Below are 17492 nucleotides of genomic sequence, written 5' to 3'. Positions count from 1 at the left end.
TGGATCTATTTTACTTAAATTATACTTTCATGGGACCTTTTAAGGCCCTTGGGGATGCAGGATGCCAGTATAGTTGCCCAATTTGTATGGTTAGTAACTCACTTCCTTCAATTCCTTGCGTTTGTAATCCCCTCCTAGCTTCCTTCCTCTATCTTTCTTTCTTTATTTGCAACCGTCAGCATATCAGGAGGAAGCTATTCATTACCGCCATTGCGTGTCTGACTCTCGGATCATATTTCAAACTCAAAACAACTCTCAGTGAGAATCATACAGCCCTGCAGAAGGAAATGAAGACTTGAAATATGATAACACAATCCCCACGTTCCCGTCATCGGTTTCTCACACATTTCGACGACAAATGTTCAGCAACAAGAAAAGAGCGTCGTCCGTGAATGCACAATGGGCTCGTCTCAACCCCCCCCCCAACGTGTGTAGATAAGAAAACGGAGAGTTTTTCTTTTTGCATATACGACGCTGATAATGATGTTTATGGCGAGATTAGGTTTGAACTATGTATAAGGATTTCCTTTGAATTTTCGCCCAGTTTTAATGGACACGTTTCCCAGAGAGAATGGATGCAGTTGCTAAAAGAGAGGGCACACACAGACACACACACACACCACTCACGTCTACATCAATATATAGTATCGGTATGCTCTAACACTAAGTAAGTAAGTAATTCATCATATCATCATCATCATATACCACAGCTGCACGGGGGAAAATTGCTGAGCTGAATCTTAATTGACCATATCATGCGGAGCTGCTAACTACTTTTATAGTTGTGGTTTTATGACTTTTGCTAGCTCCTATCCAATGCTGACCCACTAGTTTGTGTCCACGCGGGATTCGAGGGGTAATGTGCAGGCAAATATGCACATAATGGTATCTGCTCTCCCATGGGAACGGCCTGACATGGCCAGAGGTCAGTGATCTCCATCACGGCCCCGTCTCAGACTGTATGGACTTATCGCCTCTCTCATCTCCTACCCTCTCTCCCTCTCTCCTTCTCTTCCTCACCCTTTCATCGAAACCGCACGTGACTCGACTGAGTTGCTAGAAGAGGAGATAAATTAGCAGAAAGTAATCCTATGGAAAGACGAGAGATAAGGAGAGGAGCAGTGAGGCAGACCAGGAGATGACAAGATTTCCTCCCTTGTCTTTCTTTCCCATGCTAATTACAGCATTTTCAAATTGTCCTCCTCAGGGACGGAGGGCCGCACGCCCGCAGCGACATTAGATGAAACATAGCTTGACGTCTCTGAGCAGATTGAAAAAAGGAGAGATTTTCATCAACAAAGAGCTGCTATTCTCTATGCACTTTTACGCCTTAGTGGGCTTTGATGTTTTGACGTTAGCATGAATAGGAAGGAGTGTAGAGCACACACAGAGAAAAGAAGTGTGTGTGTGTGTGTGTGTGTGTGTGTGTGTGTGAGGGGGGGGGGCAGAGGCGTTCCTAATCCATCATGCCTTGTCAGTTTACACTTCCCTCAAAATGCTTTAAAGGACCGTTTTATATGACCGGGACAGGCGAACAAGGTTTGAAAAACAGGTTTAAGCAGAGGTTACAACATGGAGATGGGAAGTCTGTTTTCTTTCCAAGAAATAAAGAAACTACACTTTATCATGTGGACTTTCTTATATGGAGATGAGAGATTTTGTGTGAACAAGATTCAAATGTTTGGGCAAACAATTATTATTTATTTGCGAGATTCAAACATAGTGTGCGCACATCTTGTTGGAATAAGATATTAAGTTGTGGGTGCAATCTTGTGGAAAACAATCTATTCTTTTGTTGGAACCAGATCCATATATTGTTGAACACGAAGTTATTTCCGTGCAGGCCGATATCTATCTGTTGTGGGCACAGGTTGTCGAAACAAGATTGATATTTTACGTGCACAAGGTAATTTATGGAAGCAAAATCCATATGTTTTGCCGATAGTTATTCTCTAGAGGGAATAGGTTATTTAAAAGTTACATTGTTTGCACAGGAATGAAAATACCGTCTTTTTCGATCTCCACGCTGGCTATTAGAGCATCACTCAGGATGAAGATGAAACTTTGGGATGAATTAAGGAAAGCGAGAATGTGTGGCAAAAGCTCCTCATTTATTTAGTATTAGAAAATGTTTCAAGACTGTACATAACAATCTCCAAAAGGGGGATAATTTTAACTGATCGCATTAACATGACTACTATCTTTAAATTGTTAACTGTGTTGAATATTGTTGAAATGTGAACTCACAGTGAGACAAACCTTTCCTCCCACCTCTTCACCCACCCACCCACACGACTTCCCAATGGTGCTCATTGAGAAGGTAACAAGACTTTGAAACATGGCTTTTAAAATACCTCTGATTTTACGGTCATGCGTTTCCTTCATGACTGCTTTAGTATGTTGTCATCAGATAAAAAGGTGCAAAAGATTGGTTTGCACCCGTGTTTTTGTACTGTAGCAAGCTGTGCACATGATGAATTGCCCACCTGGAGACATGGTTAAAGAGCGACTCTAAAGAGAAATACATACTAACCTTTTAGTCAAGCTGTCTTCGTGTCTAGCGCTTGGTGGTGGTCCCTGAGTTATTTCAGGCACTCCATGTCAGCCCTGGCCACTAAAAGGACACGCTTGTTGTGAGTGGGACGGAGCAGTAGAGATGCAGGCCACAGTACAATCAATTTAGATTCGGCGAGGAAATCGGGGAACTGCCCTGGAGGGGAATTCGGACCCAAAGGAAAAACAATCAAGAGGCTTATGAAAACACTCCTGCCCTTCAGATGCAAAGCCCTCCGGCTGCTCTCTGCCTTTGACTCTTTTAATTCCTCCCCAGCCTCCTCCTTTCCCTCCTGCCATGGTCCACTTCATCACAAGCGTCATGGTGAATATGAAATATGCCTCAGATGAATGATTGCTGACTGGATTTGAGCATATTGAACACTCAATATCTGTAATATCCTCCCATATCATTATCTTCCTTCCTCAGTACCCATGGACTCATCTCGATCATAGTCTGTGGAGCAACTCAGATAGGGGAAAAAGATAGAGTCAATAAAGAGATGAGTATGATAATAACGGCTGAGATTAATAACACTATCTATCTCTCTTCATCATTCCCTCTTTCTGCTTTGGTTCAGTATCATTCATTTTAGAGTGCTTTATTGGCACGTTGAGATTTTACACTGCCAAGGAAGTTATACAGTAATATTTGGAAAAAGGTATAAGGACAACAAAATCTACATAGACAGGAAGTAATTTTGTCACAAAATAATGTTAATATACAACAACCAGGCTGGATAAAGTTATACCTCAAAGAGAACATTCTGTAAAGAAATACATTCTGTCCATACATGGAGATTTACAATGTACTGTGAAACCTATTAAATAGTATATTGGCTTTTTTATTGCATTATACTGTTCTTGCCCAAACCTGAATAACAATGACATGCAAACCAATGGCCCCTTTTCAGATATATTTGCCAACTACCCAACACGCTAATTTGGCCACCAAGGCAACTAAGTTTGATGCCACAAATAGCATTTACTAGTTTCTGCTGGGTTCATTAGTCAGTGTGTAAATCACAAGATGTAGTTGACAGACCCTATTGTTACTGGGCTAACACCCTAACATTAAAAATAAATTAGAGCCAAAATATCAAGAAACGACCAATGTTTACTTCATTCTGATGAAATGGTTAAGCATCAAGTACCGAATGTTTTATGTCAAGAGCCGACAGTCTCTTTATATCCAGACAGTTACTGAAAGCCCTTTGTTTCAATTTCACAGCACATGTCCCTTTCTCTCTCCCACTCCCTTCTTCTCTGCCTAAACAGCCGGAGTTGTCTGGAGCAGCCGTCCTCCACCAGGCCAGGAGGGATCAGGTAGTGGATGCCTGTCGCGTCTACAGTGCGTCTAGCCGTAAGCGCAAAGTCCTGACCCCCGGAGACCTCAAACACCTTGTGGTGGACGAGGACCACGAGCTCATCTACTGCTACGTCCCCAAGGTGGCCTGTACCAACTGGAAACGCGTCATGATGGTGCTCACAGGCCGGGGCAAATACAGGTGAGTAAAGCACCTGGCAGACATGGCTTGAGAAAGGACTGTACAATGCTCTGTGATTTACAAATTGGAAGCAAAATGCACAGGACGTGTTGGAGGATGTACTTAGATCCCTGCGTGCTGACCCCATTACACTGGAAGTGGATTCATTTCAAGGACATGAATGCATATTTTTTGTTTCGCTGTTGTTTCTTACTGTCCGTATGCCTCTCTTCCACAGTGACCCAATGGATATCCCTTCCAATGAAGCCCACATTCCTTCTAACCTGAAGACGCTAAACCAGTACAGTATTGCTGAGATCAACCACCGCCTCAAGAACTACCTCAAGTTCCTGTTTGTTCGCGAGCCCTTCGAGAGGCTGGTCTCGGCATATAGAAACAAGTTCACCCTCAAGTACAACTCGTCCTTCCACAAGCGCTTCGGCACCCGCATCATCCGCCGCTACCGCAAGAACGCCACGCAGGATGCCCTGCTCTACGGTGCTGATGTCAAATTCAAAGAATTCGCTGAGTACCTGGTGGACCCGGCCACGCAGCGTGATGGCCCACTCAACGAGCACTGGCAGACCGTCTACCAGCTTTGTCACCCATGTCACATCCACTACGACCTAGTGGGCAAGTATGACACGCTGGAAGAAGACGCTAACTATGTGTTGCGGCTGGTGGGTGTTGGCGACTCCTTGCGCTTCCCGAGCTATGCCAAGTCCACTCGTACCACCGATGCCATGACGGCCCAGTTCTTCAGCAATATCAGCACTCAGCAGCAGATCCAACTCTACCAGCTTTACAAGTTGGATTTCCACATGTTCAACTACACCACACCCAGCTACCTCCGGCTGGACTAATGGAGGACAGGGCTGGGACTCTAAGAATGACTGCCTTGTTTACGGAGAGGCAACAAAATGAGTGGATTTTTTGGAGGCAAACGTGATTTCTTTTTTTTTTTTAAACTGTCGTCGTAACTTGCAGGCATGGGGGTCTGATTTAGACATATAGATAGGTGCTGAAAGAAAGAAAGGTAATGCGTGCTTGTCTGGGCATAAGGGGGAGGATGAACAATCAACTCTGTGATACAGGGAGCACTGATTGTATAAGAATGTGGGCTAAATGGACCAAATGCATGCAAAGACTAAAATGTGTGGGTGAAGCAGGTCTTCAAGGTGTTTTGAAAGGGGAACTTATCCTCAGAGGATGGACTTGAAGAGGGATTCTTCTGATGATATTCCCTACATGTTTAAACAAAAAGCTGGCAAATTAGGCTGCTTCAGATTCTACAAAGCAAACAGCGGCCTCGCACGCGCCCTGACCCCAACGCATCGTGGGAGCTAAGCTTATCCCCCAACGCCCTCTGATCAATAGAGAAACTCTGTCAAATTGTAAAACACAATTCATGTCCTTTGCTGCACTGTCAGCGCGGTGTGTTAGCACCCATCACCCTTGCCCTCATTACATTTCAGAGGGAGACCGGCTCATCCCCGCCTGGTCAAGGACGCCCTGTAATAGATGGCTAATGACTTCACTCTCTAGACCTCTACAACTGTAACTATGGTGGGTTGGCCTTCAGCTAACAGTTTTAACCTAACAAGTTGTCAATGGTCTATATCCTTACGACGTTGGCAGAAGGGATCTCTTGTGTTTACCTTGAGGACAAGGTGTGAAAGTGTTTGATAAATCATTGCCTGTAACACCAAGCACCCTTAACACTTTGAGCTACAGTAGGTGGTTAGAAAGGTACAGGATGTTCTCACGTGATTGGGCACACCAGCTGTGAGTGACAAATCTGAGCGCAGAAGGTCTGAGCTGAAAGAAAAGAGACCGCCTGTGTGGTTGTGAAAGGGTTAGAGGCACCGGATCTCATAACCCCGCCCTGCCGTGCCCCAACATCAGTGGACACACCCAGGGCCACACCCACAAAGCCCCCGCTCAGACGACCAAACATGTCTTTTAGTAAATTAATTAAGATTATCTTCATGCTTATTTTTGTTTCTATTGTCTTATGAAGCATTGCTGCGAGCAGCAATAACAGAGGATTATTTAATTTGCTTTGTTGATTAAAGATTGAAAGATTGAATTGTTATTTTTTTCGGCGATGATGAACATTTTAGGACTTTTGAAAGTTAAACTGTTGTTGTCTTTCTTCACACCTTGCCTCCGATACATTGTTAGTGCATAGCAGCTTTTTTCATTTCTGAAGGTTGTACGGTACATTTCAGCCCATGGCTTCGTCCTTCTGTGTCTGACAGATTTATGAGTTGTTTTCCATTTCCTGTTGTCATACATTTGATGCCAAAATGGCTGCGAGAGCCTCAGAGATCCACACTCTGTGTTCAGTACCCATCATTACCGTAAGCAAAGAAAGACGCCCCCTCCCCAAACCACAACATGCAAAATGCAAACATAGCTCTCAGTGTACATATCAACAATCTACTGCCCAGCTCACAGAATCAGAGACCGTATCTCATACTGTAATGTGATTAATGTTAGTGATGCTAAGCAATGTCAAGGTTAATAACCGCACCCTCCATCACGCTGTGAATTGGATTACAGACTGTTGTGTAAGCATTATACGGGGGGGGAGAGAGAGAGAGAGAGAGATGGAGAGAGAGAGAGAGAGAGAGACAGAGAGAGAGACAGAGAGAGAGTCATTTAGTTTATTATACCTCTATGTAAATTACAAACCACTCCGGCTTCAAAGTGAAAGAGATCTTTTTTGGAAAAGCTGCATCACTTTGTTGCACTTGACTTAACCAGACACAATGTTTTCTTATGCAGTCTGTAAGACCGGGTTTAATAAAGTCCTAGTTTTGAAGGAAAATTGATGGACTAATAGTAAAGTGGGTCCTTCTTTATTACCTAATCTTGAGGCTCTGACTGTCAAGGTACAATGTTTGGGAAGAAATGCATTTAATTGTAATATTGTGTGGGAATATGGAAATATGCACCACTAAAGCACAATGCCCACTGCAACCCTCTGAAAAGGATAAACAGCTAACAAATGGATGTTAAGGGTTTTAAGATGGGTCCTGGACTATCTGATCTTGAGGCCCTGCAAAAACCCAATATCACAAATCTGTCTCAGAGGGCTTTACAATCTTCAACAAACAGTGCAGTATGACATTATGTATATGTAGACCCTCAGTTCAGATAAGGAAAAACTCCACAAAAAAGCAACCAGACAAACAAATTCCCTTAAGGGAAAATCTTTAAAACAACAAAGAAGGAACCCATCGTCCAGGACGGATAGACATGCAATACGTGCTGTGTTTTAGAGTAGACAGAAGTAGCAGTAGTAGATTTACAGGACCAGAATTATGATTTTATGTAAATCAAGTACATCACATACAGTATTAAAAGTAAAACGTGTAATTAGTTAAAGCGTCATGAATCCCTGTAACAAAACCTAATTTTAAGACCTTCACTTTTCAGCAGATACTCTGCTTACATGATGCATATCCTTCGATCAATTCGCAAACTTGGGGTCATGTAATATCCCAGCATATGAATACTGTCCACAATGCATACAGTGTGTAGGGGCCCAGCAGTTACTTTTGCTGCTGACACAGCTTTATGAAAAAGATGATTTCATCTTTTGCTATGAAAGGCTATACAACTATTGTCTGTCTGTAAATAGTGTAAAGTAATTTACATACAACTTTGCAATGCAGGAGATTTCTTTTTTAATAAGCAATTTACCTTGAGTTTTTTCTTTCAAATTGATCAGTAAACTGTACTTGTTCACTTGATAGCTCTTACTGCAATTCCAGCTCCACTTCGCTATTGTGTTTGGTCTAGTAGTGACCCCATATCTTTAAATGGATCTGGTGAGTGAAATGTTAGCATTACTGATGGGTGTGATGACTTGATTAGATTTTTTGCTCCCCCCACACTTCTCAACCCAAAGCTACACCCTTCTGCAAACCTTTCCTTGTAACTTTTGAAGGATTATTACTGTAGTGTGTGTGTGTGTGTGTGTGTGTGTGTGTGTGTGTGTGTGTGTGTGTGTGTGTGTGTGTGTGTGTGTGTGTGTGTGTGTGTGTGTGTGTGTGTGTGTGTGTATATGTGTGTGTGTGTGTGTGTGTGTGTGTGTGTGTATGTGTGTGTGTGTGTGTGTGTGTGTGTGCACATGCCTGTGAGGGGGTTATAATGCAAGAACAACCGTATTTTTTCTTTGTTTTCTTACTCCCACACATCTGGCTCTAATAAAGGAGAAAAGCTACCGGCCTGGCCTGTAGTTCTCCTGCACAAACAATGGCTGTATTCTCAGCACGGCCTCCTCCAGGGCAGTGCTTAGGGTCAGGCGCACAAAAATACACACAAACTCCGCTCGCACATTAGTTCTCCTGCTGATGTTGATGCCACGCAGCATCTTACTCAGCAGTTGTGCCCAGCAGCACCTCTCCACTTTAACACGATGGCTGAGCCATGGCTTAAACTGCTCATTAAGCCCCCAGAATGGAAGACAAACGACACACAAAGGACCTCTTAGGCTGCAAACAAGCCGTTAACAGAGGCCTCTCTTCTCCTCGCTCGATTTTCCTCTCTCCCACCCCAGTCCAAAAGTGGCCTCGTGTATTAAAAGTAGAACAAAATCAGTGTCGATGATCCCTTCTGTCCCTGTGGAAAAAGGGCAGCCTGCTTAAACAAACAGAGCTGGGAAAGAATCCCCACGGGGAACCAAAAGAGCACCTACTGTTATGACCCCAGCTGACTTTCTGCCTTCCTCCGGTAATAATGTCCCTATTCTTAACTTCCCAGTCTGCATTGGTCTGAACACTGCCCAGTTGTCTCATACTGTAGGTGTGTTTGTTTGTATTCAAGTCAAGCCAACAGGTTTATTTATATTGTTTTTGAACGATGTCTATTATTAGACTGAATTACATATTTGCTGAAAGGAACATAGGAAGGCTTCTTAACATATCTAAGGGAGTGTTTCTCTTGAGGAGCTGACGATGTGATTTGTGCTTGTATTTTTATTTTTGTTATTTATGCACAGCAGCTCTGTGAGGTTGTACTTTAATGCTTATGTTAGCCTGCTAACATGGGCACAAGGACAATGCTAAATTGTTGATGTATAGCAAGTAAAATGTTAACCATGTTCACCATCTTTTAGGGTTTTGGGTGTTAGCATGCTAACATTTGTTGATTAGAACATAACACAAAGTACATCTGAGGCTGATGGGAAATTTAGGAAACCAAAGTATTGGGCGAGTTAAAAAAAAAAACTCTCCAAGCTATAAGCTAAGCTAAGCTAAGTGGCTGCTAGCTGTGGGGTATCAATCTTTTCATCCAACTCTCAGCAAGAAATAAAAAAAGTAGAGTTGCCAAAATGTCAAACTACTCCTTTGAAGATATATTACACAAACAAAAGAAGGTTTCTATAGTTTTTATTGTTATTTTGGTTTCTTTTTGACACCAAAAAATATGATCATATTGCATATCATCAGCACAGGGGGACAAAGCCAGAAACTTCTTTTTATTTATTTTTTTATTTTTTACCAAGCTTTTTCCTTCTCTGCGTGTTTCATTTCTGACATATCTATAGTCCCAATGCAGTATGTTTGTGTACAGTGTTAACATTATGCCATTCATTCTGCTGTTGTTTTTGAGCTTTCATGTTTGGATCGATTAGTAATTACTCTGGTTGCCTCACACACTCACAGACATACACACGCCATGCACGTACACACTGGGTTTGTGTGGCACTATTGTTTCTCTGTGCCTTTCATTCACAGCAACACAAAGCAAAGAATTCAGAGCGCCTTCTCTCTGTGCTCACCTGGGCCTTCCTTTATACTGACACACACACACAGATTCATTTATTGAGTGTCAACCCCCAACTCCAGTGTCTGCCAGCAGGACAGATTCTGCTTCTTACTATGCTATTTCACACACTCTGCTGTTGTTAAGTTACCAAAATAATTAGAAAACGATTGGGTGGACAATGGTTTGCCAAAGATTGACTTGTCTACCAGCTTCTACACCGCATTGTAAATATGGATTCAGATTTTGGATTTGCTGGATTACTTCATGGCACAAAAGAGGAATTGTTTTAAAAAAAAAAAAACTGTTCACAGTGCAAAACCTTCCAGCTGCACTGAACTAAAATTGGCATGTTGGATATCACAAGATTCCTCTTGCTCCTCTAAAAAAACATTACTGTAAACAACAGAGAGGGGAAGAAGGGAAGTATCAAGATCCACTTTACAACAGAAGGCACCCAAATTCAGCTTGAGGAAATACAACACATACAGTAACACCAAAAAGAGAAACTCCATTCATATTTCTCACATGGCAAATCCCTTACTACTGTATTTACCCAGATACACACACTGACTACGTTTACATGCACAAACCCTGATTGAGACACATATTCCGAAAGCGCTGTATATGTCCAAAGAATGCTTCTAAAACCTGAATAATACCAGAATATCCCACGTCTTAATCGGAAAATGCTATATTTGGAAAAAGGCCTTTGTTGGAATATCCAAACAGAATATGCTGTTTACATGACCCGTATCAAATTCAGAATATTGTCATATTTGGAATATTAGCGGAATATTAGTGTACATGTAAACATACTCACTGTTACATGCACTCACTGCGATCTCACAGAGCTTCAGACCTGCAGAGGCCCGTGTGACTGCACCAGAGAAAAGCTCTGATTCTCCTGCTGTGTTCACACCAATGTGGATACATCTGAATCGGTTTTTCTTCTTAGATCAAAACAGACTCATGTTTTAGTGATAATGGAGCTTTTAAAAACATGCTTAAGTGTAATCTTCATCCTTCTTTGAGAATCTTGACTTTCTGGCGCGCCCTTTTTTCTTTTACACTTGCTCTGTAAACAAGTGTGTTTTTTGGGGGTAGAAGTCACATAAATAATCCTACTTATAAGATTTAATTATTTAATTTATTAATTGTGGCCACTATTTACTGTATCAGTTCTAATAACACTGAAGCCACCAAAGTAGCTGCTGAGATATGGAAACACGCTGACATCGCTGACACTAAATAATCCCTCTTTGTACCTTTTGTACTATGGCAAGCACTATAGGCCCCAAGTTAAACCACCAAGTGTGTCTGTAATAGTTTGGTTCCAAGACTTAAAATCAACACTAGGGCTAGGTATTTTTTGAAAAATTACGATACCAATACCAGTACTCTTAAAGTCATACCGATACCAATAGAGTACTTCATTTGATACCTTTTTCTTCTTCTTCATTCAATTCCCATCATGTGAATGGAAGCATTCACTAGCATGAAATGCCACCACTCCTGCCTGTCCAAATGATTTTAATGCAAGTACATTTTGAAAGTGTTCAAATTATTAAAATATGTATTAAATAACGGTACAAAACTGCACAATGAAGTTATTTGGGCTCAACTTCACCACAACACGGACTGTATGGGTTGTAGCTTCTGCGGTAGTGGGCCAATCATATGGCACATTAAATTAAAGAACTTGCGGTGATTGGCTGCGAGATAATGATAAAAAAAATACAAATAGTGCAGGTATCGTTTGACTGGAGAAGTTTTAATACTACTTTGTACTGGGCTATTTTGGACGATACCTTAGTCAACAGCCACATCTCTGATCTCTGATGTTTAGCGATTCAAATAGAGCTTTGTAGATAGGATAAAGAAGGGGGGTGTCATCTTTATATAAAGTGAGCTATAGCTTAGCTGAGTTCTATCGAGGGGCTTTCTGCCGTTTTTTGAAAATGTCTTTGTTTTACACAGGGCAAGTGTGAAGGACATGCCCAGTCGAACACATTTAAGTCATTTTATTTAATAAATTAGTGCGGGTGAAAGTCTTATTATACGGAAGAGGATTAGGGCCACATGTGAAATTTTTTTATTGAGTTCTGAGTTTAAAGTCAGAATTTTTTTAACTTCAAAAAAATGTATTGAGATAAAATATAAATCACAATTCGGAGATTAAAGTCAGAATTCATGTGTTGCTCTGACATCTTGTACGTCCTCCTTCAGTAAGGAGTTCCGGAGTGTTTCCTGGCAGCTTCATGTTCTGCCAGATGGCGTGGATGTTGTGCTGTAACCTGTACAGAAATGTGTGTGTGTGACTTTTTTTTTGGAATGAGCCCTAAATCAGCCGTGTCTGTGACTGAATTTATACCATGTCATCAGCATTTCTCACCATTGTGTGTATCAGAGTGCCTCATGTGCTGTAACTACAAGTGGCGAAGGCTGGATCATTTCTGTGTGTGTGTGTGTGTGTGTCCCTCTGCCTTAGAGGGAACGTCTTCTTCAAAACTCTCGTTCAAACAGGCGCCACTTATTTATTTATTTATTCTCAAGACAACCACCCATACTCCTTCCTCGCAATCGCCATGGCAACAACTGTCTGTATCTCTCATTTCCTCCCGGGACAGCCTCTCACTGTTCTGTTTTACTCTGTTCATATTCAGACGCACTCACCGAAATCATGAATAATTGACTGTGTACTGTACACTGAGTGTGGTGTCGACCATACAGCAGCCCGACCTGCGGTTCATCCTGTCCAATGTTTTCACAATAAAATGACACTGAAACTCCCGGAGCCTGCCACTGCTTGTTTATTTCATGGGTGGATGTCAAGTATTCGTCTGTCAGAATGGAAGATAACGTGATCAAACTCAAGAGAGGGAGTGAAAAATACAATATTTCCCTCTGAAAGTAGAACGGGGCATGAAAGACTCATTGAAAACTCAAGTAAAGTACAAGTACCTCAAATGTGTTTTTAAGTACAGTACTTGAGTAAATGTTCTCTTAGTTACATTCCACCACTCGATAGGGTTGATTTTAGCAAGAGTTGTAGCCTCCAGTAGCCCATCATGTTCCTGCCTCTGATGCACCTGCTAGTTCTAAGCCCCGGCTCATTAAATCTGCAGCAGCTGTGTTTGTGTCTCAGCCTCCGTCTCTGTCCGTCTCTAAGACGGCACTGTCTCCCTGCAAAGACCCCCATCCCTCTCATTACGCCAACACTGTGTTCTGCTGCGTTCAGTGGTCCCTTTAAAGTGGCTCCACTTTAAAAAGGCCCTGGGTCCAAAAAGTAGGCCTACCACATGAAAAATAACCCCCAAAAAAAGAAAAAAAGAGAAAGGCAAAGTAAGATTGCTCTCATCTGTGAACACCACAGATTGGAGTGCTGTTTGTAAAAATATACAACCCACTGAGGGACCTTCTCTGATCCTCCATTTAACAAACTGTGTCATAGTGTTGGGCAGGCCAAAAGTAACCCTTTAAAGTTCTCATTCCGAACTCGTAAAATAAGGACGTTTGGACAGTGGCTGTCAGCATCTGATGCGACGAAAAAGGCGTCTTTCAGCGTGTTTGTGTAACGCCCCGGGGAGAGCAGCAGTTAGATAGGATTTAGTGAGTAGTATGTAAGGGTGAATTACGCAGGACAAATCAAACACAGGACTTTCACCAAGGAGAGCGGGGTTCACGTCGCGCTTTTCACGCTTGCTATAGTCGCTTTTTTCTTTCCTCCCGCGTGTCACAGAACCGTACGCCTACCCACGACCCTTTCCTAAACCCAACCGTCCCGTAGTTCCCGCGTGTCACGGAACCTTAAGCCCACCCACGTCCTTTTCCTTAACATAACTGCGTCAAAAGTCCCGTCGCAATAGTCCCAACCAAGTGCGTTTACTTAAAGCGCTAAAGGAGACTTTTAGCGTCAATAAGAACGACAAAGGCACCTGACCAAGCGTCCATATTTTACGAGATGAGTGTGAGAATGTGTTGGCAACTCTAAGCCGGCCTGTTATGATTGGTCATCTGCTCTAGGTAGGCAGGACTGGAGTGTTTTTTTTTTTTAAAGCCACTGCGGTGTTAACATTGTCGCATGTAGTTCATGCTAATGGCAGTATAAATGTCATCTTGGCTGCCAGTGGCGTTAAATTCTCCCCAATTCCGGGTCACATCACTCCTGAAACATTTTCTGTTTATGTAGTATTTGGTTTAAAAGCCTTTATTTTGACTGTAGAAATTGCTGCTATACTCTATTAAGTGTCCACTGCTAACTATATGGCTAACGGCAGTAAACAATGTCATCAGTGTTGTTAAATCCTCCCTAATTCTGGGTCGCATTACTACACAGTCTTTGCTTTAGAGTGAGTTCCAGAGGATTATACACATAATTGTTGCATATTTGAAAGGCTTTTTGATAGCATTTCAGGTTTACTGGACAGTTTATTGTGCAGAGAGACAAGCGGCATGGGAGACTGGAGGAGTGAAATGTGTCCAAACCCATATGCCAGATGTGGACTCAATGCTGTGGTTAGACACGGTGTGTGTGCCAAACTGGATGCTCTTCTGAGGAGTGATTTGGTGAGAAAAAGATTTTAAGCTAAAAAACTGCAAGTCCTTTTCAAGAATCACATATGAATGCAGAAGCTAACCCCAGAATTCCACCAGGTGCGGATGCACCACGTTGCGATTGAGTTCCGTCATCCGCCATGCGTCATACCACACCGGGACAACTGAGAAGCCAAGCATTTTGCCTGCCCGACTCGCAGATTTTTATGTTTTGGTCGTTTTTTCCTGGATATTTGTCCTTCTACCATAAAAGTAAGTAGTCTACATCGGGGGTGGCAAACTCAGTTTCACTAAGGACCACACTGGAAAATGAGAATCACATTCTAAGGGCCAGACATGTCAAATATTTTGACCATATTATATAGCCTTCTCACTTACAGTTTGGCCCTAAAAAGTCAGCAAAAAAAATCCTTACCCATCTTAGAGTTTAGCAAATCGGGCAAAACAATAACAACATTTTTAAAAGTAGGATAGCACACAGCCGACTCACACCAACCTGTTTCACAGGCCTGAATATGCAAACTCTGAAATTCTGAGTCTCATAATCGGCAAATCTGCAAACTTTCTGCTTTGAGTGTTGCATAATTGCAGTTTGAAAGCTTCCCATGTTTTTGGTTTGGGGCACAACTAGGCGGGCCAAAATGTGTGAACCTGAATTGTGAACCTAAATTGATATGCAGGCCGGATCAAAATTTGCGGGTTCGCGCGGGTGAGTTTGACACATGGTCTACATAGTTAAATGGTTTCTTCCATTTAGTCCAGTTAACATCAACACACATCAAAGATTTGTGGCTGTGTTTTTGTATTTAAAATAGTGCAGTGATGTTATATACGATCAGGAGTCTGCACGGGCTGTTTATTTTGAAAATTGGCCGCATGCTCTAGTAATTCCACTCCCTGCCCGGCCTGTTGAACGCCCTGCGGCTTCGTTAAAAAGTAGACGTAGAGTGGGCGCGTGTTTTTTGCGTAGAGCGGCTTCCGGGACGCTTCTACGGAGCGCGGCATCGCGGCTGGTGAATAACAACACATTCTCACTCTCCCATTGCGTAAAATAAGGACACCTGGTCGTACTGACTGACATGCAGCACAAGAACAGGACAGTTAGTTTTAGGAAAAGATGGTGGCTGGGGTTACAAAATGTACATTTCAGTGACACACTGGACAAGAACAGGACATGAACCCCGGTCTCCTGGGTGAAAGTCCTGTGTTGTTTGACCCATCAGCCCCCCCAACCTGCCTCCTTACGCTGCATTTCAGTCTTTCAAACTACTACGGGTTGTCGCTCATAATACTACGTCATCTTAGAGCGCTGCGGAGCTGCTCCTGCGTTCCATACAGACGCTGAAGGCTGCTTTTTGCATCGTATGTGAGGCTGAGAGCCACTGACCAAGCGTCAGTGTTTTACGAGTTGGGAGTGAGAACGCGTTATGAATAACAAGCATTGTCTTGAGTGGCGGCAATTGCAATCGGAATGCAGCGCAGACGTGCCTGGTGGAATCTAGGGGGTGATATCTAATGAAGAGTTAGATGAATGTATTCATCTGACTAAACATCAATCCAGTATTAACTTATTTAAAGGCCAATCCGGCCCCTCGCAGCTTTTGATTTGGCCCGCATATCAATTTAGGATCACAGCACATTGGCGAAGTTTTTTTGGCATTTTGTCCTTTGATGGCTAAGTTACTTTTGTCTCTACTTTTGGGTGTTTGGCTAAGATATTTGACTTTTTCTCTTTTCTCAAGCATGTCAATAAACTCTACATGCCTGTTTAAAGCACCACCCATTTCTCATGGTCCGAGGTGGCTTTGGCTAAAGTGTAGGGGAAGCAGCTTGTTCATTAACCACAGAGGTTGGCGGTTCAATTCTCGGCTCCTCCGGTCTACCTGTTTAAGTGCCCTTGAGCAAGACACTATATGACTGCAATTTGTTTACCATGATGTTTTAGCTTGGCCTGAAATATAACCTGTGACAACATCTTCTTTCACTCCCTGTAATAACACTGATGCTGTTATATTCAAACACTGCATGTCTACTGCTGTAAACAAGACACAGGGAAATGACAGGGAGGGGTGTTGTTGTTATGATGGGCAACCGAGTGCAACCACCTGCCTAACCCCCACCCCACCCCTTCAGCAACCACACACACACACACACACACACACACACACACACACATATACACACACACACACACACACACACACCCAACACACACACACTTGGCAGTGTTCCTCCTCCTGGCTGACCTTGTGGTCCCATCTCTGAAATACACATTGCCCTTTTTACCCTCTCCAACTACACACCCTGTCATTAGAGGGAGGTGAGAGCAACTGGTGTGTGTGTGTGTGTGTGTGTGTGCAAAAAAAACAGAAAAGCAGCTACATATTCCAAGCAAGAAGAAGAGAAAGAGAGGGAGGCCAATGTGATCTCACAGGATCACGCCAATTTTAAAGCTTTGGTGCGTAACTTTTTTATATTAATACCCAGGGCCCTCATGTGAGGAGGACCCAAAAAGACGCTAGAATGAATAGCTGTGGATGCACGGTCCTCGTTCTGTCTCCCATCTCTCTTTCCATCTGTGTGTATTCACGACTTTAGACAAGTAATGCTTGTTACTAACTTCCCCAGAGTCCTTATGTATTCTCGCCACAGAGATTTCCTTGGATTGGGGTGGCACCTTGATCGCGGTTGAGGTTGCTGCTGTGGTCCTGCTCGACGCCCTGCACTGTTACTACTATTATTTCTAGTGATAGTTCTATTATCTTTATTGTTCCTATAATTGCCACTGTTCATCATACCAACTGCTATAATTATTATGAATCATATTTCTCCATATCTGTACATCTGTATCACAGTGTCTCTGTGTCCCAACCGGCAGCGGCAGATGGCCGCCCACCAAGAGCCTGGGTCTGTCTGTTAAAAGGAAGTTTTTCCTCGCCAATGTCGCACCAAATGCTTGCTCTTGGGGGAACTGTTGGGTCTTTGTAAATTATAGAGTGTGGTCTAGACCTGCTCTCTCTGTAAAGTGTCCTGAGATAACTCCTGTTATGATTTGATACTATAAATTACACTGAAGTGGATTTTTACATGGAAGCATATATTAAGCATTAGCCATAA

The 17492-nt window shown here is 42.7% G+C and overlaps 1 protein-coding gene across 3 annotated transcripts in view; it reads left to right on the top strand.

Moving 5' to 3' along the window:
• The window catches only part of chst11 (carbohydrate (chondroitin 4) sulfotransferase 11), a 94224-nt gene extending 81613 nt beyond the window's left edge, over window positions 1–12611 (top strand). For all 3 annotated transcript variants that reach the window (XM_078281464.1, XM_078281463.1, XM_078281465.1), the window contains 2 exons: window positions 3832–4061; window positions 4279–12611. In XM_078281464.1, coding sequence (XP_078137590.1) covers window positions 3832–4061; window positions 4279–4903 — 855 coding nt within the window. In that variant the 3' untranslated portion in view covers window positions 4904–12611. The remainder of the gene's footprint in view (window positions 1–3831; window positions 4062–4278) is intronic.
• Window positions 12612–17492: the final 4881 nt, after the last annotated feature.

This window comes from Sander vitreus, chromosome 23, assembly GCF_031162955.1.
Source record: "Sander vitreus isolate 19-12246 chromosome 23, sanVit1, whole genome shotgun sequence".
Classification (NCBI taxonomy): Eukaryota; Metazoa; Chordata; class Actinopteri; order Perciformes; family Percidae; genus Sander; species Sander vitreus.
This window is presented reverse-complemented; position numbering and strand designations above follow the sequence as displayed.